At 36.0% G+C, this 27315-nt stretch overlaps 1 protein-coding gene and 2 long non-coding RNA genes across 4 annotated transcripts; 2 read left to right on the top strand and 1 right to left on the bottom strand.

Moving 5' to 3' along the window:
* The first annotated feature begins 10756 nt into the window (after window positions 1-10756).
* Window positions 10757-11854, top strand: LOC127879916 (uncharacterized). Its single transcript, XR_008049335.1, has 3 exons — window positions 10757-10858; window positions 11267-11400; window positions 11512-11854. It is a non-coding gene; the product is annotated as an uncharacterized LOC127879916 (long non-coding RNA).
* A 5147-nt stretch (window positions 11855-17001) lies between these two features.
* Window positions 17002-19047, bottom strand: LOC127879917 (uncharacterized). Its single transcript, XR_008049336.1, has 2 exons — window positions 18950-19047; window positions 17002-17077 (listed from the first exon to the last, which is right to left on the bottom strand). It is a non-coding gene; the product is annotated as an uncharacterized LOC127879917 (long non-coding RNA).
* Window positions 19048-19547: 500 nt separating this feature from the next.
* Window positions 19548-23899, top strand: LOC127879912 (cubilin-like). 2 transcript variants are annotated; one of them, XM_052427021.1, is made up of 9 exons: window positions 19548-19660; window positions 20089-20278; window positions 20497-20687; window positions 21218-21334; window positions 22113-22247; window positions 22503-22630; window positions 23022-23130; window positions 23387-23509; window positions 23745-23899. In XM_052427021.1, exons 1-9 carry the CDS (start codon window positions 19609-19611, stop codon window positions 23753-23755), a joined length of 1056 nt encoding a protein of 351 aa, XP_052282981.1. In that variant the 5' UTR covers window positions 19548-19608; the 3' UTR covers window positions 23756-23899. The 2 variants fall into 2 exon arrangements, with proteins under 2 accessions (XP_052282981.1, XP_052282980.1); XM_052427020.1 differs by having other exon boundaries at window positions 20491-20687.
* The last annotated feature ends 3416 nt before the right edge of the window (window positions 23900-27315 follow it).

Here is a 27315-nt window from a genome sequence, read left to right as displayed (position 1 = left end):
TTTCCACTTCCGCGAGTCCTGGATTGCTTGGATGCCGTGGCTGGGTCCAAGAATTTTAGTAGCTTTGATTTGACGTCCGGCTACTTCCAGATACCTCTGACAAAGGAAGATGTACCGAAAAGCGCTTTCGTGTGTAAGTTTGGACAGTTTGAAATGACAGGGATGGCATTTGGTCTAAACAATGCTGCTAGCACTTTTCAGCGTACCATGGAATTAGCACTTCAAGGTCTCCAGTGGCAGACGTGTCTCGTCTACATTGACGATATTATTGTGTTAGGTGAAAAATTCGTTGACCACATTGTCAGCGTTGATGAGGTGCTGGCGCGTATTCAATACGCAGGTCTAAAGTTCAAGCCTGAGAAGTGCCGCATACTGCAAACAGAAGTTGTCTTCCTTGGACATATAGTGTCAAAAGAGGGGATCAAACCGGACACGAGTAATGTTGAAAAGATAATAAATTGGCCTATTCCACAAACTGCAAAACAAGTAAAGCAATTCGTGGCTACAGGCTCTTACTACAGAAGGTTTGTAAGGGACTTTGCTAAAATAGCCAGACCAATGATTGACCTGACAAAAAAAGAGGCACCTTTTCTTTGGACTGAACAATGTCAGAAATCCTTTGAAGTCATTAAGAAAGCATTGATTAGCCCTGAAGTGATGGGTTATCCATTGAACGGTGGTGGTATTTTCTATTTGGATGTCGATGCGTCTGGGTGCGGAATAGGTGGCGTTCTGGCACAGGAGCAGCAAGGTCGCGAAAAGGTGATCAGTTACGCGAGTAGGTCCCTTAACAAAGCTGAGCGTAACTATTGTGTGACAGAGCGAGAGCTACTTGCAGTGGTCTATTTCACACAATACTTCAGGCAGTACATTTTGGGAAGACGTTTCATCGTCAGAAGCGACCATCAAGCCCTTACTTGGCTTTTCTCTTTAAAAGAGCCAAACGGCAAAATCGCCCGATGGATCGAAATCCTGTCACCGATCGATTTTCAGATTGAGTATCGCGCAGGAAAGCTTCAACCGCATTGTGATGCCCTGTCGCGCTGTGAAACGCCAAGGGGTTGTACATGTCACGAGGTCGATATGAGTGAACCCCTAAAATGCGGACCATGCAGCCGATGTAAGCTTAAGGCAGAAATTATGGAATTTCAGCCTTATGGTACTTTAGAAGAAAGTAGAGAGCCATCAGAGGTCCATCAAAATGATGCTAATGTAGAGCAATCTTTGAATGTTGACACCAATACCGATGAAGCTGCTGGGAATGGTAAGCAGGTTGAAGGTGTAAAGGTGCCCAGCATAAGCGATAACGTACGAGTGACTAAAGAACAAAATAACAACCTTTCGTGGGCATGTAAAATGTCTCCTGCTGAAGTGGCGAATCTTTAAGCTGTTGATATCAATATCAAGCCAATCTATGAAGGACTGATGTCCGCTTCCAAACCACCATGGGCTGATGTGGCAGAGCTGAGCCCGGAAACCAGACATTACTGGTTGATTTGGGATCACCTCAAGATCATAGATGGTGTACTATGTAGGACAAAACTAAAGAAGGATGGTACAGGTGAAGCAACCCAGATAATACTTCCAGCTAACATTAGATCTAGAGCGTTGAAGGCTGTACATGACACTATTATGGCGGGTCATCTGGGTGTTAAGAAAACCAAAGCCAATTGACACGAAGCTATTACTGGTTCCGCATGAAGGAAGATGTCATACTGTACATCCAACGATGTGATACGTGTGAAGCTGACAAGAAGCCGAACAAGAAACCGAGAGCTCCTTTGGGCCATTTGAAATCAGGCGGGCCATGGGAAAGACTGACGTTAGACTTTATGGGACCACTCCCAGTAACAAGGGCACAAAATAGATATATTTTGGTACTGACCGACCACTTCACTAAGTACACAGAGGTTTTGGCTGTTCCAAATCAAACGGCAGAAGAATGCGCGAAGAGATTGATGAATGATGTAATAGCCATTGTCACTTCACTCGGACCAGGGGGCGGCATTTGAGAGCAGAGTATTTCAGGAGCTATGTAGAACTCTAGAAATAAAGAAGACTAGGTCGAGTGCAAGAAAACCTAAAGGTAATGGGCAAGTGGAACAGAACAACCGCACTCTTCTTAAGATGATCAAGGCATTTTTAAAAGGGGAACAAAGCGACTGGAATCAACACCTGGGATGTTTGGCAGGCGCCTATCGTGCAACCCTACATGAGGCAACAAGGTTATTCCCAAACATGATAACTCTGGGGCGTGAAGTTCGACTTCCCGCTGATATGATGTTCCCAGACTTGAACCCAAACAGCTCTGAGCAAGAAGACACTTGCACGTATGTCTTAAACCTTAGAGAAACTATGAGAAGAGCGCATGAGGTGGCTCGGAAACATTTAGCAAGCGAAGCTAAACGAAGTGAGGAATTCTCTGATAAGAAAATGGTGATTCATAATTATGAGCTTGGTGCTTATGTGTGGTGCCTCCATGAAACTAGACGTGTAGGTGTTAGTTCAAAACTGGAAAGGGCATTTGATGGTCCCTTTTTAATAACTGAAAAACGGTCGCCTATAAATTTTGTGATCCAGCTTAACAAAAACGGACAAACGTTGGTTGTCCATCACGATAAGCTGAAACCCTATAAGGGAATAAACCCTCCGTTATGGGCATCCAAATTGCGTAAAAGGCTGTTGAGCAGGCGTGCGTAAAAGTGTGTCCGAAACGAACTATTAAACCGCACAAAATACTGTTGAAAATTATTTTTTTAATCGTCTTAATAATAATAGTAATAATAAGACTAGTAGGAAATAAGCGAACAAATAACATTTAATTTGATGAAAAATACTAATGAAACTTAACTAGTCGTGTACCGATAACCGAAGATGTGAGCACCGAGTCAGTCACTGCGACCTATCTGTCTCCATACTCTAAAGAGTTGTTGGTTTGTGTATTTTCAGACAATGAACCGTGTCGGCAACTTTAAGCGTAGAGCGTATCGCTGTAAGTACTGTACTAAAGTTAATCGCAGGAGCCGCATAGAGGGCCATATTTTGAAGGAACACGTTCACATGGACAGGGCGCCGTTTTTCTGCACCCTGTGTTGTTTTAGGTGCCAGGACCAGCATGCCTTTCTGAAACACTTAACTCAATATACTAGGCATGTGACTGAGGAGAAGAGGTCAGGGAAACCTGACTATACGAAAGTTTTGCGAAGGGCAAAAGATCCATATCATGTTACCGAGGGGGATATGGTAGCATTATCGCCTGAAGAGAGTGCGCAATGGTGTGACAGAAACAGGTTCCAGATGGAGGACATGGAGGAAGATGACAACGAAACGGTATTTACAGAAGACGGGTCAATGGTGCCTCTGTGGTTGGTTAAGCCGATTCCAGTGTCATCAAAATCCCACACTCAGGAATTGCCCCGCTTTGAGAGGTCTGGCCAGATCTACACGGCAGCAAACGCTTGCGGCATTGCTGTAACTCCTCGATTGTCAGCGCCACTGGACACATCTGCCAGCCAGATCTACACGGCAGCAAAGGCTTGCGGCATCGCTGCAACTCCCCAATTGTCAGCGCCACTGAACACATCTGCCATCCAGGATTCATGGTTTGCAGTGAATTATGAACAGGGGGTAGCTGAAGGGCCAGCACCGTGTCTGCAAACTACTCTGAGTGCGCAGTCAACCAACGCCCTAATGATGTCATCAGAAGAAGCAGCAGATAACTCCTTCCAGCCATTGTGTCCATCAGCTGGTTTTGAATCACTAACGAGGTACAGTGCATCGCTGTCCACACCTGTGCTGGATGTGAAAGAAAGTCCATTTCTGGATGTCCTAGGGGACTCAAGACCGATGACCCCTGTCGCTCTGAAAAGGCCACTACCAGTGCCATTCGCAGAATCTTCAGGCAGCCGGCATAAGGTCCAGCGAATTGAGGCATCAACCCAGTGTAGTCCCAGTCCCACTTGCCAGTGTAACGCGCCGAACGTTTTGAGATCCTTATCAAGTGCAATGGACGAGCAGCTGAAAGTTAGTCTGTCCACACAGAGGTCCGTGGCAAAACTTGTGGAGGTAAGTCTGTCCACACAGAGGTCCATGGCAACGCTGGTGGAGGAGGTCTCAAAAATCTCGAAGCAGCTGGGCGGCATCCAAGAAACATTGGCGAAAGAGAGACGGTCAAAGTCAAGCGGGAAATACCAATCATACAAAGACGCTGGGCACTGACATTAACTTTTGAGTAATAAGTGTATTTTCAATTAAACATGTTATGTTATTTACTGTTAAATATTTATTGAAGTTAAATGTGTGTTTAAAAAGATCACACAGACAGTTAACACTGAACAGTAACTGTTATTTAAATGATCTGCCGTACACTATTATCAGTTCGTACACTGAACAGTGACTGTTATTTAAATAGACTGTAATACACTATGATCAGTTCGTACAGTAAACAGTTATTCACAAAGTTATAAGTTTAATACGTTGATCTGTTATTGTTGTTTATTTTTAATGCAATGAAGTACGCTGAAAAGCAATTATTGGTATATATATGGTGTATTATGATAAGTAAAAGGCCGCAGGAGCTTCGCCTTATTAAGAGGGGGTAATGATACACCCCAGGTGTGACAGTAACACTTACCTTTTCTCATGGACTGTGAAGTTGTTCGTACTGGTGACATTATGTGACTATATAAATCAATTGGCATATTTTCTCAAGTGAATGTATATAATCTAAACATCACCAGAACTTTCATCTAGTTGTTAGCCATCCATGTTATAGAATTTCGTTTTTTTGTAGTACATTTCAATATTTTACAATTTCTGCCAGCTTACATGTACCTATTTACCTATTTACTTCAAGTGGCACCTTGTAATTTTGGTAGCCATTTGTTTTGTTGAATTCTGGGAAATTCCCTTACCTGAATGTCACTTTGACAGTTTGAGTGTTCAACTTTGTTGTCGCAAGAAGATGTATCACATCAAAGTAAATCCATGTCTAATTCTTTGTTATTTTCATTGTTTTTCTAAATAAGGTGCCAATATGTCTTATTGTTATGCAGTTTTGTAAACGACGTCATGAAACGTTCCAATTTCTTGGTCGTTATTTTTGGTCAGTCACGTGACTGACCAGTTTTGGTCACTGGTGCCCAGAATTCGGGTCATTAATGACCAGAATCTTGGTCATTGCCCAGAATCTTGGCCATTGATCAGAATCTTGGTCACTGACCAATTTTGGTCATCAGTATTAAACAATAAGTAAAAAACAGTGGACAGTTGAGTTTTAGTCAAGATCTAGGATAGACGTAATTTTTGTTAAGAGTCATTCATTTTTCGAAGTAAATACCTTTTAGTCGTTATAATATAAGTTTTATAGTAATAATCCAGTGAATTGAAGATTGTTTACATTAAGTAACACTGATTTTGGAAGCATTTTAACACTTTTATTGTATTATTTACATATAAATACTGAAAGAACGCAGAACTGACTTATTGTGCGTCAAACGCCATTAACTTTGTAAATACTACCCTAGTATAATTACCGGGAAGCTGGCGGTTAGGAATCACTTACATTGTGTTGCTGTCTAACGGGTTGTTTATTGCGATTATATATCTTCGCACGAATAAATTATTGTTTAAACGTTTATCATGGACTTGTGTCATATTTCAAAACGGATGGAACAAGCGTAACACTATATTAACAGCTATTTGAAAGCTATAAGTAATCAAGTCATTAAAACGGTATACCTCAAAGCAGAGGTTCGTAACAATATTTAGTCTCGTTCAAGACAAGAACATGTCAGTGGCTTTCCGTTGTTAACAGTTAGCACTCAAGAGGACAAGACATTGGAGTTCTTTGCGTGGATATGTAAAGAGTTCTTTGCGTGGATATGTGTAGAATTGTCCACATATCAACCATGAACTGTATGTATTATATAAATTAGGCATGAGCTACAATTATCAACAGAATATTAATGAGGGACAGGTAAAACCTATCGTAATATCACAATTACATTGCGTAAGCAAATAGTTCCAGTTATGAGCTATTACTTCTTGTACATTAATGTTTGACAATCCATGTACCGCATACAAACAATGTAATATATAAAAGTTTTATTGCCCCCAATATGTTCAAACAAAACACGTGCCATGTTTGTTTTCTTCAAGTTTTGATGGCTTCCATGTCGAGAAAATTCCATCAAAATTCTGCACACATTTACCTACCTATTAAAATGTATTTTTCATCGCCATCAATCTTTTCCATTTTTAAGCACTTGGCGTGAGCAGGCGATTTTTTGTAAATAGACATTCGTTGATCGACTGATAAAAGAACGACTTATTCATCAACGAAATTACCCTTTTAATTCAACATCGATTTCCTTCAAAAGTTAAAGAACAAATCGCTAGGCCCTAACACTTTTCTAAATCCGTCAAGAGAAGAAAAGAAATCGAAAACTCAGTCTCACCGGTTTGATTCAAGTTATATATTCCAACACGTTTATTAACATTGTTTAAAATAATCCATCGTAAACACACACACTCGTACCAAATGCAGACATTACGTCATTAGCGTCCTTGATTTGAATGACGCAATCAAGTGAATTCGTCAGCTGTGTAGTAAAATAAGGTCTAGCTGTGTAGTAAAACAAGCAAATTCGTTGAATTGATATCCCCGCCAATATGCTTCTGGACACAAAAGTTTTCTGGACGGATGGACAACGCCCTTTGACCTCAATGTGTGACCTTGACCTTAGCCCTTAGGATTATGGGTGTTGAATGTGAAGCAACCCCAGATGGTTGAGAACAACTATGGCAAGTTTCATGGCTCTGGCTCATGTGCATCGTCGGATACCCACGTTCGACCCATTCCGCTACTCTCCATTCATCTTTGACCTCAATGTGTGACCTTGACCTTAGCCCCTAGAATTATGGGTGTTGAATGTGAAGCAAACCCAGAGGATTGAGAACAACTATTGCAAGTTTCATGGCTCTGGCTCATGTGCATCGTCGGATACCCACGTTCAACCCATTCCGCTACTCTCCATCTAATGCTGGAGAGTAACGAAATGAATTAGTCGTGGGTATCAGACGATGGCTCGTGTGTTAATGGAGATAAAGCTCTTAGTTTATATTTAAATGCATGTTTATAAGATACAAAGGGCCATCACTCCGTTATTAAAAGATGGTGTACAGTGCCATTTGGCGTGCATCATCCTCTTATCCATATATATACTCATGCCAAGTTGTAATGAAATCCGCCAAAGCACTTCCAAGATCCGGACGGACGGACGGACGGAAAGACGGACGGACGGACAACGCCAAAACAATATCCCACCGCCTATGGCGGGGTATAATAAGGTATTTTCTAACATACGATGAATTGTGTAAGCTTCTTAGCGCGGGAGACACTAGTTCATTCCCCCGTTTGGTTCAGTATTTTTTTTTAGCTAAACTAATTGAAAAGAAACGCTGCATTTGGATTTATAAATTGTATCTTTAAAAATGTATATACGGTATATTGATTTGAAGGTTAAACATTCAATTCATATTTAAATCCAAATTTAAGAACAAATGAAATATTTTGATACATTTTAACTATTTAGATCTAAATCGTCTAAAAGTCTTCACTGCGTTTTACATTGACCTTGTGGTGAAAGGCCAAAAAAGTAGTCCCGATGTACATGTACTAGCCGTTGGATAAATGCAACCTGTTGGATAAACCTTCCCTTTTTACAACGGTCGTTATTTTTATATTAAATCATTTAGCTGTATGATAAAATAATTATATTTTATAATTCAAAAGGTGAACAATAAGCCTTAGAAGTATGAAACGTTCCTTTTTAAGTAATGTTATCACAAACATAAAAAACTATGTGTAGGGACTAATACGTACGCGGTACACGTTTCGACAGTGACTATATAAAAGTTCCCACATTGATTTGGTAGATGATGTTGTTGGAAAAAATATCATCGCTGATGATATAATGAAGAAATGTTAAGTGCCTGTTAACTATTGAATTATAAATACCGGATAGTCTCTTACAATTATTCCACTTGGCGTTATAAAGATTTAATGCGCTCACTATGTTTACACAAAACGCATGTCACTTCGCGGGGATGAATTTAGTCTAATATGGGCCATATGAATAGTCAACGTTAAATTTTGGACGACAAAACTTAACGTCTTGATAGTAAATACAGATACTGAATTTCAGACGAACTCTTTTCGGATCAATTATTAAGTTTCTTAACTGTGTTTAAAACTTGTAGTAAACGTTTTACTGGATAATAAATTATTCCGATGCATAGAATGACTCATCCAATTTTAAAGACTAAACATCAGATAAATTATAAAAAAAACAAATGAAATACCAAAGAATGTACAACATAACATATTACATAGAAAGGTGTTTTTTCATTTTGAACTGTTTGTACACACGCAATATTCAGTTTTTTTCCATCCAATTACATTATTCGACAGCTGTTGTCATTAAGTCTTATTATTGTTGAAAAATAGTGTTTCAAACGGACAATAGCAATATATGATATATACTCATCTGACCATGACATTTCCATTTAGTATCTTTATGGGCTGCTTCTTCTCCCAACTCTGTTTGACTCTCCGCTTATAAAAACGCATACACAATTCTTTGTCTCGAATATTTGTTCAAAACTATTTCAGGATATGGCTTCTTGAACACTCTGTCAACTGCATTAAAGGGATCTTTTCACGCTTTGGTAAATTGACAAAATTGAAAAAAGTTGTTTCAGATTCGCAAATTTTCGTTTTAGTTATGATATTTGTGAGGAAACAATAATACTGAACATTAACCATGGTCTAATATAGCCATTATATGCATCTTTTGACGATTTTAAAACCTAAAATTATAAAGCGTTGCAACGCGAAACGATTGAATAATTTGGAGAGTTCTGTTTTTGTCGTTAAATTTTGTGAAACTACGAAGATTGCTTATATAAGGTATAAAATACGTCAAGTAAGTGTATTCGCCGGAATAGCTCAGTAGGCTAAAGCGTTTTTACTTCAGGACTCTGGCAGGACTCCAGGGGTCACTGGTTCGGAACCTGGTCCGGGCAATGTCCTTTTCCTTTTTTTAATTTTATTCTTGATTTTTTACTGGAGCTTTTACGATCCAATGTTTACATTTATCGATATAAAGCATTTAATGAATAAGTTAAAAATGCCAAAATCTGTGAAAAGGCACCTTTAAAGTAATTCACCGTGTTACTCCCCTTTGTAAAAAATACATTCGATCAAATACTAACACGCCATCTAAAGAATGCAGTGGATGTCATTAAAGATCGAATTTATTTCTTATAATTTGAGAACACAAATAAACTTCTTTCACATGTTAATTTTTTATAACATTATTCTGCTAGTATCTTATGGGTTCGCATATAATGACATTTCCAATTAAAAGAATACGTTTTAAAACCTCAGTGTGCGTCCTATTCTACATAATTTCAGAGACCTAGATAACTACGTCTCCGATATAGAATATAGAAGGCAATATCGCATAATAATAGTATACAGAGCATGCATGCTGTTACATTACATTCTAATTTTAACTACAGGTCTGTGCTTTCTGATACATGGTAGCTGAATTTTGCCTTGTTACATTTGCTGTGCAAACATTTCATCTTCTTTACCACATATTGATAAGTTTATAATCATTATATATATATATATATATATATTTACTTCATGTGTGTTTTTGATGACTGCAATTAAACTTTCGGAATTTGTATTAATGATACATGTAATTCGAACGGCGTTCATTGTTTTACTATGTGCGTTTGGCTATGATGCTACTGAATTTAACTAGCTGTTCATATCTTTGTGGATCTATAGTACTTCTTAAGTCGATTGCTATAACGTCTCTGATTTAGAATTAGTCTTCGTTTCTGCATACACCGGCGTTGTAAATAGTTCACGTTGCAAAAAGGGACCCAGAATTAAAACCGCCAAATTGTATTGCAAATAACTGTTGACGGGAGATCACTCTAAACATCAGACCTCCGATATCAACCGTTCTACATAGACTTTCTCCGGAATCATCTGAAGATATGCGGTAAGCGAGCAAAAAAATACCGGTCTACATAGTGTCTATTGTTACACCTTATTCTTGTTGAAATCGATTCGATAAAAAAGATGTCGATGTAAGATTTAATTTAGGTCGGTTTGGGATCCGGTCCGTTTGCTTTGAGATCGGGTCCGTTTTACGGCCTTTTTTACATTGCAGAAAAAAACTTGGCAATGTAGCACAGTCTGCAGCTGGATACCTAACCAGGGCCTACTGGTTAGGTATCCAGGTGACAGAACACGGATTGATTAGTATTAGGTTGGAGATTTTATGTTACAATTGATAAATTCGCTGGCTAATTATATGAAATGAAATGATTTGTGGCTTATTCCTGATTCTAAACAAGTATTCAAACTGTCAAGAAGCATACCGTATAAGCTTATGGTTCCTATTGAGTGCAGTATAATCAGTTCACTTGTTATTTTAGACTGAAAAAATGAGGAACTATACCACAAGTTTAAATTTGAACAAGTGCATAAAGTGAGTGAATCAGTCAAGTATTGTTTCTTTGTCCCTGTAACATGACTAAAAGACTTTGAAGAGATTAGTAAATTAGTCATGTTCTCGCGCAATTGTGAATGCCATCAAACCCCCATATATATATATATATATATATATATATATATATATGTGCCCAGGTTTTAAACATGCGTTCAGAGCGATGATGATCTTCTGAAATGTTAAACCAATGCCCTGGTGTCCTTTAGGGGGCTCCATCCAGCAATGACTACAATGGTGGATTCGGGGCACCCATTATGACCATGGTGAGTGCATATCTTGTACTTGTTTAAAAAAATAAGTCTATGCGGTTTTATAATGACAAAGCGGCATTGTGTGAGGATCTATGGTCACTTAAATTAGCATCCCATATACCACTGCAATAGCAGAACATCCGCACCCAGATAATCTTGTAAAACAATACTTTTAAAATGCATCTATTGACTAGCCCTTAATCATTATACGAACGATTCCTCTACTATTAGGGCATCTGATTTTGAATTTCGTGTAGTTTTTTCGTATATTTTCCCTTAAATAGTTTAATTATGGCGAAGAATCCGCAAGTGCTTTTTATTTAACCACATTTCAAACTAATTACCAACAATACATACCAGCATTTTATCTTTAAAATTTTGATCACAAAAAATGTCTAAAGGAAATATTTACTTCAGAAGCTCATGAAAAAATGGGTCAAAGAACATATCAGCGCAGTGCTGCAGGTACGCCTTTGCCATCCGTACACTCTGATAATGAGTCATAATGTCCGCTTATGAGACCACGAAACCTTGAGTGACTTTATGGCAGACAGGTAGGCATATGCGCAGAATGGTTGCAGCTTTTCTGGTCGCATCTGTTGAAGTTATATTCTAAGACCCATTTCGCATGACACGGCTCATAAACATTAATTTTCATGACCTAGGTCTTGCTCAAAACGCAGTGACGGCAGTGAATTCAACGACACCACACGCGTCTCTTTCTCATCAGATTTACCGCACCACGATTAATTACGGCTTTGGTGGAAAAGACTTCTCGTCTGCTTTTGAATTATTGCAGGATTAGAACAGGCAGAAGAAATGATAAATAACATTATTATGTACTATTATTATTTCCTAAGTGTAAAGACCAAAAATCATATAAATACATGAATGAACGTTTATTAGAAAACTATTGTAAATTACTGATTAAAAAAATTGAGATATGAATTTAAAATGATTTGTTATATAGTTTATACAAGATTGTTATACTTGAGTTAATGATTTTGTATGAAAAACAACCTTTTCTTAAATATAACTAAAAATATTGTTGTTCATATTTACCTTGTGGAATATTTTTATTTGGTATAATAAGTTTTTATTCAGCCAGAAATGTCTTTAGATAAAATATTATTTTGATGTAATTTTCACACAATAGAAAGGGTGTTTCAGCAGATAACCAGACATCAGACTGCATGTCACCGGTTGTTAAATCAATATGATTTTGTGTTTATTTTATGTACCGAAAATATTTTGAAGGAGTCGTAGAGGTACAGTAATTTTCTATCTTGATGACAACAAACGTGCATTTTAAGACAGAGCTTTTCATGACAGTGCCCGCTACAATTCAAAAGTCAACATGTTGTTTCCCCGAAAGGTTGTATTTTGAAATAGCATTTTGAAATATGTTTACCCCTTAAAAGATGCAAATGGGAATGTTGTTGATGGTAGATTTTGTTGAATTAAATATAAATTGCTATGAATGAAATAGTGAGAGTTGTATGTTCTTCTTGAGTATGGTATTTTCTAATAAATACCAGTTTTATGAATCATCTAATGTGCATAGCCTTTACATGAAATGCCAATTGTGTTGTCGTTTTGGAAACTTAATTGCACCTTATTGTAAATAATGAATAAATCAAGTTTTATTTGAACAATTATGAGATTTTCAATAAATTGCAAACCACTATTTCTGCTCTTCATAGGATATATTCCTTAATTGAAGGGAATATTGCTTTCATATATGAGTCTGGCTCTGGGAAAATGGGACTTAATGCATGTGCGTAAAATGTTGTCTCAGATTAGCTTGTACCATTGTGACAGGGTGGATTTCACATCAAAATTTTAGTATAGTTGTATGTAACCTGTTTTATGTGGTTACGTCTTTTGTGTAAATGTACGGTATTGTTTCACGAGCTCGCGCGCCAGAACAAATATGTCAAGAGACTAGTGAACATCTGTCAACTTTAAACTTCTTTAAATTATTAGGTATCATTATACAATAGGTATGTACAAATGTGTAAATAAGTAATTACTGATTGTAATGCTGTTGCACATGCTTGTCAACTGTCATAAAGATTTATTTAAGATCAGTAATTTAACGTATTTATGAGATTAGTAATTCTTCTATGGTTCAAGATGGTTTCTATTTAAAATCACATTTTCCTTTATTAATATGTGTGCACTTTTTAACAGCTTGCAGAGTAACATCACTTGCGGACACGGATTCGGAAGAAGCGCTGCGACGCCAGATTCCATAAATTTGTGAGTAAATGTGTGTTGAACTGTGTATATGTATGTATGTGTTTCACATATGTATTTGTGTTTTGAGATATGTATTTGCATGTCTAGGTCAGTCAGTCGGTCTGGTCGCCACAACATTATTTTTAATGGAAAGATATTATATTCTGTAATTAATCTTATGTTGTAATTAGTACTAATGCGTCAAATGATTGTTTCATCATTTGTTAATATATTTATCTATATATTGTTGTTATATTTGCTGTTATAAATACTTTTCATATATATCATATGATTTTACAGCAAAACATCAATATTTATAATAATGTGTTATATGTTTGTTATTGTTTATTTGCAGGACGTTTATGATTCCTTCTTCGGATCAGAATGATTGTATTCCTGAATTAATTTATATTTATATAACACTGAACTGAAAAAAAATAAGTAAAGAAGAACCCACGACTTTGTGTTTTCCATTTAACCAAATAAACATTTGGAGGAAAAGTACATAAAGTTACACCATCAGCACAGGCTTATCAGGGACAACACTTAACGCCGGAGACTTTTGTTTAACGAAAAATTCCATTAAAGCGGAAAGTTCATCCCAAATTAACCCTGATTAACACTTGACACACACGCATTAAGACCCATTTTCCCAGACAGAGGCTCAATTATGTTGTTGCTGTGTATCTTGTAATGACTGTAGATGAAGCCGTCCATAATGAAATAGCGTGTCAACATCATATTAACATTGAATGACATTTTTTTTACAATTTTATTAGATAATATGTATTACATGGCATTCTGGTTAAAGTTAGATTACTACTCAAAATCAACGAAAATAAACTTATCCAATTAAAAATCAGTGTTCCTTATGGCAATTGCCGAAATGTTATGGCCTGGTAAAATAAATGTATGTAGATACAAAATGTCCCATGTTTTTCCATTTTATTTTCCCGCAACGATATCGTTTCATACGACACATGAAAACTAACATGGTGTTCGTGTGTCGTATGAATAGAATTCGCGGGAAATTAAAATGGAATTAATTGTGTCACAAATAAATAAAAACGAGCATTTTGTATCTACAAAAATCTATGTAATAATACCACATCTAGCGTTGAAATTGTGGCTATTGCTGTAAGGAACACTGATTGTTTAGGTGTTAACTTTATTTTACGAAATACACTTATATTTGTTAATGCAGCACCAACATACTAAAACAATATCACGGAAAGAGACAAATAATCTATTTGAATATCAACCGTACTGTCGTTTTGACAACTGACGACAGAAAGGATTCGATGTACGATGTGAGTCTAAAAGTAGTTTTCATTCAAATTCGTTCAAACGACACAAAGACACAATTTTGTTTTACGGATCATTTCGGCTTAGAGAACTGGGTGAGTCATGTAAAATATCGAAAATAATATATATATTTTTAAAAAACAACTGGTAGCAAGATGATTTGTAGATAATTGGTCAGTTACCACATTTTAACTAATTATGTTGACCTGTTTATTCTTTTCAACTCAAATCAACAGTGAAAAATGCCCATTTTATCACTTTAAATATATATTAGGGTGAGACACACCTTACATAAAAATGGGGAAAATGGAGTTTAATGCATGTTCCTAAAGTGTTGTTGCGGATTTATTTGTAAGGTCCGCGCAGGCTTATAAAGGAGTATTCTTTCTGGTTTTATGAGATTTTTCGTTTAAAGATAGTATTTTCGAAAATTAATTCCAGTCCTGGCCGAAAGTGCGTTACAGACTTTCTGCTGGCAATATATATCAAAAGTTTAAATTAAAACACAAGACGTCGGCCTTATTTTGATATGAACTGTTGTTTTACCATTCGGTTTACCGTCTTTTCAGATGATGCAGGTCTCAGAGGGCGGTAACAAGTGCATTTTCGTTTCAGTATATTTAATTAGGAATTAAACAATAGAGGTGGACTGAAAAAACATTTCCCATTCATGGACTACATGAGTTTTATTGTAGAATATGCCAGAAAGAATCCTTCAATAGCAGATAAAGACACATGAACCAAGATGTTTGTATTGTTTGTTTTTTTAAATAAATTCTACATAGACAACTCTGACCTATAATTGCTATAAGTGCTACTTAATTTCACCTTTCGTGCCGTATATGTCATGGTGCTAGTTTCGTACGTTTTGAATATAAAATTAACTATTATCTTCGTTAGGTCATTTCTTCCCACTATGTCTCTGCATGCATTCACACGTGTATTTACATACATAATAAACAAATAATTTGCGTCACTCAGAATGAATTGGTGATGCATTCGACAAAATAACATTACTTTAATTGATATTATGGGCATCTAACAGTATACAGGTGTCTATTGCAACCGTTGTTTATTTTTGGTGTTTTCACTTCATATACACTTATATTTGTTAATGCAGCATCAACATAGTTACTAAAACAATATCCCGAAAAGAGACACATAATCCATTTGAATATCAACCGTACTTTCGTTTTGACAACTGACGACAGAAATGATTCGATGTACAATGTGAGTCTAAATGTAGTTTTCATGCAGATTCGTTCATACGACACAAAGACACAATTTTGTTTTACTGATCATTTCGGCTTAGAGGACTGGGTGAGTCATGTAAAATATCGAAAATAAAATATATAATATATTTTTATAAACAACTGATAGCAAGATGAGTTGTAGATAATTGGTCAGTTACCACATTTTAACTAATTCTTTTGACCTGTTTATTCTTTTCAGCTCAAATCAACAGTGAAAAATGCCCATAATATCACTTTAAGAAAATTCTAGGCAATAAGAGGAGCAAACGAATTAACCTAGGTGAACAAATATTTTATTCCCTAAATACATTAGTATAAGAAAATATGACTACACAAAATAATAGAAGATAAATAAAATACATGTTTATATTGATCACTTCTATTGAAATCATATCTTCATTGCATTTGAACAAAACTCTGCATCCATTACAAGTTAACTTTTCGCGACTATGATATATTAACCAACTACAGAACTTTTTTTTTCAATATATGTCGTCCAAAATGTGTCACATCAAGTTTACATCATGTTTCAGTATCGCTGTGACAAAACGCGTAACATAATGTCGTTGATATCAATAAGCATTTGTTATTTAAGATTGCAATTAAAAAACTATCAACTGATATACATCGTCTAAGCTCGCGCCAGGTATTTCCAATCGCTTCAGGTATGTCGAATCGCAAAAATGTTAGTTTGTTGTCACATCAACCTTATAATAGTATCGAACCGGCTTAACCTTTTTTCATTACACTTAATTTGCACGTGTATGTTATTGTTTTCTGTGTTTAAAGGGATCTTTTCACGCTTTGGTAAATTGACAAAATTGAAAAAAGTTGTTTCAGATTCGCAAATTTTCGTTTTAGTTATGATATTTGTGAGGAAACAGTAATACTGAACATTTACCATGGTCTAATATAGCCATTATATGCATCTTTTGACGATTTTAAAACCTAAAAATTATAAAGCGTTGCAACGCGAAACGATTGAATAATTTGGAGAGTTCTGTTTTTGTCGTTAAATTTTGTGAAACTACGAAGATTGCTTATATAAGGTATAAAATACGTCAAGGATGTGTACTCGGCGGGATAGCTCAGTAGGCTAAAGCGTTTTTACTTCAGGACTCTGGCAGGACTCCAGGGGTCACTGGTTCGAAACCTACTCCGGGCAATGTTCTTTTCCTTTTTTAAATTTTATTCTTGATTTTTTACTGGAGCTTTTACGATCCAATGTTTACAATTATCAATATAAAGCATTTAATGAATAAGTTAAAAAAAGCCAAAATCTGTGAAAAGGCCCCTTTAAATGGCGTTGTACTTAGATGTTATCTTTTTTGTTTGTTTTAAAGGTGTGTTTCCACCTAGAGCGGTACACACTTAGCAACGCTTTCTTTTTAAATCTTGGCATCCTCAACGTTTATAACCGGCCTCGTCTTACCTGAAAATAGTAAGCATAGTAGTCCATTTAGTAAGCACAATTACTATGTTTAGGCATATTCAAACATAAGTATGTTCATATATGTAAAAAAATTGTAAATAATTATTACGATAATATTTGTAAGAGCATAAAACGTTCGATGCATAAAGAGTTTTATTTATACTGTTTTAGGCCAAAAAAAAAATAGTCTTGGTTCAGGGAACATGGCCAGAAAAATGTAGGAGGGTAGGTAGGTTTTTTCTTTTTTTTTTTTTTTTTTTTTTTTTACCAGTCGACTGATTTCAGGGTGAAAAAGGGTCAGTTAATGCACCCATGATTGTTTAAACACTGACCAAATGATTAATATTGCACATGTGGTATTTAGTCGTTGTATATTATTCAATATTCCTAGCTCTTTATGCACTTCTTCAGGGCTAGCGCTGGGCCAAAATTTCTTTTAGCCAACCATTTTTTCTTTGTCTGTCTGTGATAGTGTGACCTTCATATTCAAAAGTGAACAAGCCATCTTTATCAGTCTCTGGTGTTTGGGGTGTGACCTTCAGAATTTTTTTCATCATGAGACCTGACCTAGTCTCCGACAGGTGCTCAAGAGTCTGAATAGTGGCTGTCAAAAGGAGGGTAACCTCAGAATAGCACAAGTCTTTCTTCTGGTACATTTTTTGATAAAATGGCAATGGGTTTGAGCGCATCGCACAGGAAGTGAGCAGTGTACATAAATTTGAATGTTGCTATTGGTTTGTACAGGCTAAGGGCGTCACAGTACATTGATTTTGATTCATTATCAAAGCGAAGCCAATTGTTGTCAAGTTTCCATGACTCTTTGAATGTTCTAGTGTTTTGTGTTTTAATTATTTTTTTTGTTATGACTCTTTTTCGTCCAACAAAGCTTTAAGGTTAAAGACGCCATGTTAGCGACTTTAGAGACAAAGTGGTTACTTCCATTTTTATAGTAGTGTAGATGAATGACTCTTCCTATGTGTTAAAAATTAGAAATGTTAATTAAAATTAAACCGCGCGTGTTTTTCACATTTTTATTTGATTAAAATACGCTGCTGTCAGTTAGCATAGTGTGCGAGTAAAACAAACAAATTAATTAATTATCATCTTTTCATTTCGATCGGAAATTGGCAGAAAGTTGTAACATCATCGACATAGAACTAATTATTTAATTATCACTTTTAAATTCAGATCAATAAACAGCTTGGAAATAATTAAAATATTGTCACGCTTCTTTTCATTTTTAATCTTTAATAATACGACATTTGCGACCGGCCGCTATTTTGTTTGCAGACGACAATATTAACTGTGTATTCAAAGTGCACAGTGTCTGCGCATGAATGACCGAATATTACTCCATAGCTCCACCCATTTTTACATTTCATTTAACAACGTCATTTCATGTGTAAGCGAGCTCAATGTTGATTGGCCAGCTAGCATGCGCACTTCAATAACAATAAGGTCAAGCGATGTCTCGTATACACGTGCAGACCGGTTATTGTTCACTGTTCAAATTGCGTACACTTTCATTGAAACAAAGAGAAAAATATAGAAAACCAATCCAGGTTTAATTGGTGGCTGTTTTCAATGAAATTTTACGAGATTTTAGCATTTTCGCCATCAGATTTTTTTCCATGGACCAAAAAAATCGTTAGGGTCGGGGGCAAAAAATAGGGTCGGTCGGGTTCCCTGAACCAAGACTATTTTTTTTTTGGCCTTACCATAACGATATTTTAATATTTTAAAAAGTATACAGTTATAAATATGTAGCATACTGTAGAGGCCATTTGAAAGCACAATGTATGTAATGATTTGCCATATGTAAATCGGTATAAGTGAAATGCGGTAACTGCGGTTTTGTGTGGAGTCTCTCACTTTTAAGGCACATGCTCCTCGACTTCCGTGCACCAAGTGTCGGTGGTACATGCTTCAGAACGCTTGTAGTACGCAACATCATACATGAAACTCAGACGACTCAAATTGCAAGAAAGTCAAATAGAGATTTTGAAAATGGAACATGTTTGTCAATGACGCATTAGGCAATATCTTATCAGCATTTCGAAAAACATTTTAAAGTACTCCTTAAAGAGTGTTTTTATTATTTATAAATTTGAATTAATGATAAGTATAATGTTTGCTGCTAGCCTTTTTTCCACATGATTTAAGGTTTGTTTCAGAAACATTCGGCCACCAAACAGGTTGTAACGGTAGTTTCTACATGTCGATCTTTTTGTGAAAACACTTAAATACGAATGAATCCCATCCGGAATTTACAGTACAGTACGGAATTTACATAAGCATAAACTGAGCAATTAGATCATAAGAGCACATTTTCATCAGGCATTTTATTTATATTTTCTGCCACACATTAATGGGTTACAAAATATCGTTCCCCACCATCAATTAAAGAAATTTTAAGAAAATCAAAGTAAGTTCCTTTAATGTTTTTAAAAACATGGCCACATGTTTGTAACAATAGATAAAACACGACGCTTCCCTCTCTCGGGCATAGTTTACAGACAGGAGCAAACGCGATGTTGTGGCCCTGCCTTTTCCTACCATATGTAGCGGTGGCTACGGCAAGCAGTAAGTTCGTGTTTAATTTTATGTACAAAACATTTACTTACGCGAAACATTTCCGACTTTGATCGGAGCTCACTTAACTGATATATTTACATACAATCAAGTGGTCATAGTGTACGACTACAGAATGTACTTTAGAGACAAATCTAGTAACGAAATAAAGACATCTATAGTTTCAAAATAATAGAAGAACAATGTACAAAGTTACTTTGACAGTTTTTTTGTGGAAGATGAAATGTTCGGTTGGAGGTAATAATTTATTCAAGTGCTTCCAATTTGTTTACATATAGTCCCTACGTCACATAATGTATTAAAATGGTCGCCAAACCAATTATTAACATCATTCAACGTGCATTTCTTAGAAATGTATACCGGTAGGCATCGGAGCAGATTTCATGTTGAAATATAACCAAATGGAACGATTCTTGCAGTCGTATCACGATCTTACCAGTGTGGTAACCAGTCATATTTTACGGCCGACAACGGAATCATCCGAAGTCATTCCGGATACGACGTCGGCCATGATTACGGCAAAAACTTGGACTGCGTGTGGACGATAGAGGCCCCGGAAGGAAAATTTGTACAACTGGTGGCTAACGCATTTCACTTGGAAGGAAGCGGGTATATAAAAAATTGTTGATGAACAGCACGTTTAATGTTTTACAGTGGATGATGGTGAAGTATTTGCTAAAATCCGCTATGATTTGTGATATAGGTAATGGGATATGCACCATGTGTTCCGACGTTGGTCTAAGACCGAGACATAGAGAAACATGAGAACTAGCGCTTCCCGTTTTATTTTTAATGCCTCATGCAATGATACTTTCATATAGTTTCAGTTGCTCGTACGATTATCTCCAACTGTTTGATGGCGATAGCACGAACGACAATAGCTTGGGCAAATTCTGTGGTAATGTTTTCGCCCCCATCTCTTCGAGACAGCGATTCCTCACTCTCAACTTCGTAACTGATGGGAGCCATGGCTTTCGGGGTTTTGAGTTGTTCTACAACTTCACAGATCACGTGATGCGTAAGACCGAACGGTTTCCACTAACATTACAAAACAATAGCCTAGGGAACGTCCCTTTATTTCATTTTTTCGTTAACTTTTTTTTAAATTACTCAAGTCATGTCAAACTTACGTTAGGAAGTTCAATGAAAGGAATCTGTAAAATCACTTCTCTGAACACTTCTCTGTTATGTAAGAGTTACTTTTGCGATAATATTTTATTGTCATCGTATCTAGCAAATATGACCAAAGACTAGCTGGAATAAAAACAATGTTTTCGGTATTCACCTAATAGGTTTGGTGGGTTTTTTTAACTTTATTTTACGCCTTATGGTCTTCAGTTGCATTGATCTATTGAAATATATAAAGCATAAATAAAAGGAGGATACTTTTATGTGTTTTTAATGTCTTCCGATTATCTGTTTTCATTAACAATGCGCATGTTCCGATCTGCCATTAACCCGAATGTTTATGAATTAATAAGACTGTTTGTCCTTCAAAAATGTATGCAACATGCGTAACGGAGTATAAAATGAGTATCCATTCCCAAGGAACGTGCCTGACGGGTCAGTTCTCCTGCAACAACACCAACTGCGTCCCGGGTAGCTACCGGTGTGACGGCCAGGATGATTGCGGGGACGACAGCGACGAGAAAAACTGCCAAACTGGTAAATGGAAGTTATAAACAAATCCCAGAATAAGGTAGTTACAAAAAACAACAACAGAAAAACCATAAATACACACACGGCTGATCCATGTACGATCATTTCAAAATAATATAAAATATAAACCGTTATTATTTTAACGTAACTGCCATTGGTAAAAAATGGGCAACATATGTTTGTACCGAGTGAGTAATGCATCTTTCAAATGTCTATCGCAATTTAGATAAATTGTTTGCCATTAACCACATGTGATTTGCACGCCCGTATGTTTATTATAATTACTGTATTAAAAAAAATAACTAGCAAAATAATTCAAAAAACATAAATCAATATATTCAGGGTATATCAATGATTGTTTTTAAGAATATATGTTTTATTTTAATCATTTATTGATTATTTACCATTTCATATATGTGGTAAATTATAATAGCAACAATCAAACCGCGTATGTTATGTAAGCAACCAGTGTGTAACATAACTCGCTCTGGTATTAAGCGTTCAAAGCATATTAAGTAATCTACCCTAAGTTTAACCATTTTGAAATTAGCTCGATAGCATCAAAATCCTTGTGCTTATAGAGACATTATCTAATCAATTTTTTGGAAGAACCAATAAAGTTCTTGAGAACGCTCCCCGATTAAACCTTGGACCAACTTATCGCAATATTCACGGTATATCAACTACACCATCGAGGCCGTTGTTTTTTACACACTGTCAGAAACACTTAAGATAATAAAAAGCTTTTTAAAACAGAGCACGGACTTTTGATGGTTACTTGCAGGATCCACCACTCACGAATTCTGCGCTTTTGGTGAATTTCGATGCTCGAATGGGAATTGCATTTCGAGACAATGGATTTGTGATGGAGACAACGACTGCCCTGACATGTCGGACGAGACCAATTGTGCAGTAAATGGTGAGTGTTTATATGTATAATTCATGTGCTTTTTACAAAAGTACCAACAACACGAATGTCATTGGCAATCTTATGCTTATCATTTGCTAACACTTAACCCGTGTAATACTTTTGGATAAATTACTTGTATATAACAGGGGTGAAAATAAGTGAACAGTAATAGCTTTTGTCGTTTATTTTTAACAACGATTAGACAGTGCAAACAGTGACACTATTTTTCTGTCCGATAAATGCACTTTTATTTTTTGCCTTCAGTTAGCCGCGGGTGTGGACAAACCAACTTCACAGGAACCACTGGCAACATCAGCAGCCCCAACTTTCCTTTGAATTACACATCGAAGCTCAACTGCACATATCACGTGACTGCGCCTGTGGGAACAACGGTGCGTGTTAGCCTGTCGTATCTTGAGCAATGTGGGTCCAAAACTCCCCATGGCGATCATCACAGCTATTACAAGAGAATTCTTCCATATCTGGAAGGATTTTTAGTATTATATTATTAAAAGTAGTATGTGTTTGAAACACATACTACTTTCTTTTATTTTTTTAAAGAGTATAAGTTTAGGTTCATAATAAAAAATAAATAACCTAAATTAAAAAAGTAAAACTAGCAACGGGAAAATTATTGTACCACGTGGCTTGGCTACTATCAAGTGGTTAGTTATAATGAAGGGATTTGATATCGAGTTATGCTCGGAATCAGTCTAATCTCTGCGCGGAGGATGTGTGTTACTAGTTACATATTTCTAACTATGTGTAAATGTGTTATTTCAGAGCATTTCGTTCACGTTTGACAGACGATTCAGCATAGAGTCTAGTGGTATCGGTACCTGCACATACGACAACGTCACCATTTCTGGAATGAACGGTCGAAACATAAACGGTATGTACACACCTAAAGTGTTAGCAATATTTATAGAAAAGGTTGAGCGTGTAATGGTATAGTAAAAAAAACGAATATTTATGTTTTTGTTAAAATAACCAGTGAAATATGTTTAATGTATACGAAACCGAATATTTAATGTTTTAAATGTATTTTTATCAAAATTTTTCAAAACATTAAAATCTCTTTTTTCATAATTCAAATGGATCATAAGAAAAGCATTTCTACAATGGATACTTCATTCATTTGATATCAGGTCCGTTTTGTGGAACGATAGCACCAGCCCCTTTTGAGATCCATGGCGACGCGGCAGATGTTAGGTTTATAACGGATTCTTCAGCCCAAAGACAAGGATTTATGTTGACATGGTCAACTGAAGGTACAAGCTTTTTCCTTACGCCGTTGTAGATATACATTATATTAGTCATTTATTTATAAATTAGTCCATTTACTTTTCTAATATGTGAATTTATAATGGATCACAAAAGCTCTAATGGTCTTAAGAAAGAGACGTATTGCGACAAAAATGTAATTTGTTACTTCCAGAAGTAGTATCGCAGTTTTTTAAATAATATTTAAAATTATGTGTATAAATATAAAATGTCCTATTTCAGGTTTACCGTAAAATGACGCGTGACGTTTGTGTTTCTTTGGAAACAAAATTGTCTGAACCATGGACTTGGATTTCGTTTTCTTGTAATTAATGTTCAGGCTTTGAAAACTTTAAATTATTGTTACCAAAGAAAAACAAATACAAACGTATATTGTATGACTTTTGTTTTGCCTAGCTATTGTTGACCTATTCGAAGGAGAATAACGATTCCTGAAAGTAAACAACTTCACTGTCCGCGAAAAAACAATTTACAGCGACACAACTTTGAACCATACTTTTCATACTTGTTAGATAGCATTTTATTGAATCATTTAATTTATGTTTTATAATTATGACATTGTATGCTCATTTCTTTCGTGTAATAGCTTGTGTAATGCAATAGGGTAGTTTTCGTAGAGATAGCCCATTTAACCAACAGCAAAGTGTTGTCGACAATTGCAGAAGATGTATGAAAATCACTGTCATATTGGTGAAAATTTGCGGACAATTTAAGCGGAATTATTTGGAAATACGATGTGCAGAAATATAAAAATTATTGGCTTAATATTAAAGATTTTAGAATTTGTTTCTCAAAGCGACAAATTAGTAAGTATTGTGTTAATAAGAGATTATATATGTACATGCAACGAATGTAGTATTATCTGATATCTGTGTCGAGACGGATGCTCTATTAACAATAATTAACAGAGGCTTAAATGAACACTGGTCTCGCGCAGACAAATCAAACATTAAGATAAGGCGAAGTTTGATATAAAAAACCTAGTTAACATGGTGTTCGGTCTTAACGTCCAATCAGGCAATTTAATATAGGATTTTGGGCAGGTTATACAAACGTTTCTTTGCTTTTATTTCGATGGATTATTGTTATCAATGAGAGATATTGCAGAACGATTATGCTTTCAAACCTTAATTTAATGAAACGTGAATTTGCTTCGAAACCTTGGTGCTTGGAAGCCAGAATAAGCAACCAAGAATCAATGCTCCACTTGTTTAACATATTTCAAATACCCATGTATGCGAACCTGAATTTGCTTCTAAGTAAACTGAAATATGGCCCGGATAAGCTTCCGAACCGTTATCCATGCCAATCCGATGTCTTTCAATGATAAATGCATGGTAGTCTTAGTTTGCTACGCTTCCAAACCTCATTGCGCAATAGCTTGTATTTGCATCAACCACGTTGTATGGAAGCTTGCATTTGCCTGAATACCTCCTTCAATAGTAGCCTGTATTTGTTTTAAAACCTCACTTCATGTAAGCCTGTTTTTGCCTTCAGAACTCATTGCACAATAGTGTTCATTTTTCATAGTAGCATCTTCATTTTTTGCTTCCAACCCTCATTACATGTTGGTCGGTATTTGCTTCCACGATTAATTGCATCGAAGCCTGTGTTTTCCTCCAGGCCTTGTCCAATGGTAACCTGTATTGCTTTCAAGTCTAAAAGCCTCACTAAAAGGTAGCCTGTAATTGCTTTCAATCCTAACGCATGGTAGCCTGTATTTGCTTTCAAGACTCGTTTCATGGAAGCCTGTATTTGCTTCCGAGAATCACTGCATGGCAGACAGTATTTGCTTTCAATCATAATCGCATGCCATCAGGTATTGTCTTTCAATAATCATTTTATTGTAGCCTGTATTTGCTTTCAAACCTCATCGAACGGTAGCCTATTTATGCCTCAAACATGATTGCATGGTGGCCTGTATGTGCTCCCAAACCTCATTGCATGGTAGCCTGTATGTGCCTGTCTGTTCCTGCTTGTATAACCAGAATTAGTGCTGCAGCGAATCCAAAATTTAAATCGGATCCGAATTCGAATCCAAAGGCCCGGATATCGAATATTGGTTCGAATCCTTATTTGAAAGTAAAAATATGCAAAATAAATTATGATTTATATTGCTATAACCAAAATTATGTTTTGAAACACCAGAAAAAAGTAATTAACTTGTATTATTATTATAAACTTCATAACTCCAAACACTTAAACAGAGAACAATAATCAAGTTACAGTTTAAGAAGCCTCAAAAACCTTTAAAATAAACCCTGCAATATGACTAGATAAAATTTGCTTCACAAATCAAACGTCTTGACAAGTTACATGTCTCTTAAAGTACCTCAAAAATACTGAAAAAAATAAGTTCCTGTATCTCAAAAAATCTCAAAAAATAAACAAGTTTTTGAATTTCAAAAAAACTTATGTTCTTATAACATTATACTTTATATAATACATTATACAAAGTTCCTGTAGCTTCAGGGTTTTTCAATGAACAACCAATTCTTGCATTAAGATTCAAACTGATTACAAGGAGAACCTTACATACTTTGCAAATGGCGTTTGCTTTGTCAAGTTCTGTTGAATTAGTAAGCTGATAAAACTCGAAATGCTTTCACACCGAGGATTCTAATTGTTTAGGTGCATCGTGAATTTTCTTCTGCGCCATATTGCACCATCGAAAACGAAAGTAGACTGTGTAGTACCATGTTTTTGTCGAAAAAGTAGCGATAATCGTGACAAACTACGTACCAGTCAGCCTTTCAAACAGAAAGAAACAATTTAACGAAAAGTATTAGGGAGAAAGATACAATTACCGCAAAGGAAAGGTTAAACTCAAATAAGATCCGGATTCGAAACCGATTTTACCAATCACGGTTATATCCGCGAATCCTTGTTTGGATCCACGAATCTCGGATATTTCGGATTTCCGTTGCAGCCCTAACCAGAATACACGGTATCACAAATATACTTCCGAACCTTATCGAATATTAATAGGCATTTGCTTAGAACCGTCAGTTCGTAAAAGTCTGAATTCCTTTGTAAACCTATAGCTTGTACGTCTGATTTGTTTGCTACGCTAAATGTAACTTGTCATTAAATGCTTTATATTGATAAATTTAAACATTTGAACTAAAAATCTCCAGTAAAAAAACAAGAATACAATTTTAAAAAAGGAAAACAAGTAACCCTCAACAGGGCTCGAACCACTGACCCCTGGAATCCTGGAGTCCTGGAGTAAACAGCCTACCGCCTTTACCACTCGACCATCCACGCTCATGTTAAAAAAGGATGTATTTTTTAACTTTATAAGCAATCCTCACAGTTTCCCAAAATATCGTTTCGCGTCGATACGACTCTTTATCTGTTGGACGGCCCCTTAAACGACTTATATATAGAAATCGACAATGATTTTCTTTAATGATTATCTTTACTGATATCTTGTGGGCGTCGCCCTGGAGGGCGGCGACTAGTATGTAATAGATTTTTTTTCGCTTATGGGAGGAGAAGTTATTTTACGGATCAATTTATATAAAAAAATTGTAGAATATCTTGCATAGTGGTGATTTTTTGTGTAAATTAGTGTAAATAAGTACTGCATGTGTGCCTATTACATTTATTACAACATTTATTGCCAATAATGCAAAGCTAATTTTTTTAATTAATAACTGATCCACAACTGATCACAGGGGAAAGATCACAGGGACTGGGCAAATACGCAAAACTTTCTGGTTTTGTATAAAAACAAATGATGTTTTGTATAAAAACAAAACATAATCAAAATATATTTAATTTGTGTTTT

This window comes from Dreissena polymorpha, chromosome 4 (genome assembly GCF_020536995.1).
Source record: "Dreissena polymorpha isolate Duluth1 chromosome 4, UMN_Dpol_1.0, whole genome shotgun sequence".
In the NCBI taxonomy this organism is placed as follows: domain Eukaryota; kingdom Metazoa; phylum Mollusca; class Bivalvia; order Myida; family Dreissenidae; genus Dreissena; species Dreissena polymorpha.
The sequence above is the reverse complement of the archived record's forward strand: the minus strand, read 5'-3'. Positions and strand labels throughout refer to the sequence as shown.

Coding starts and splice junctions, on each gene's coding strand:
- LOC127879912 (XM_052427020.1), top strand. CDS start 19,609: ATGTTGTGGCCCTGCCTTTTCCTACCATATGTAGCGGTGGCTACGGCA. Junction 22,631..23,021: donor CTGCGCCTGTGGGAACAACG/GTGCGTGTTAGC, acceptor GTGTTATTTCAG/AGCATTTCGTTCACGTTTGA. Junction 23,131..23,386: donor GAACGGTCGAAACATAAACG/GTATGTACACAC, acceptor ATTTGATATCAG/GTCCGTTTTGTGGAACGATA.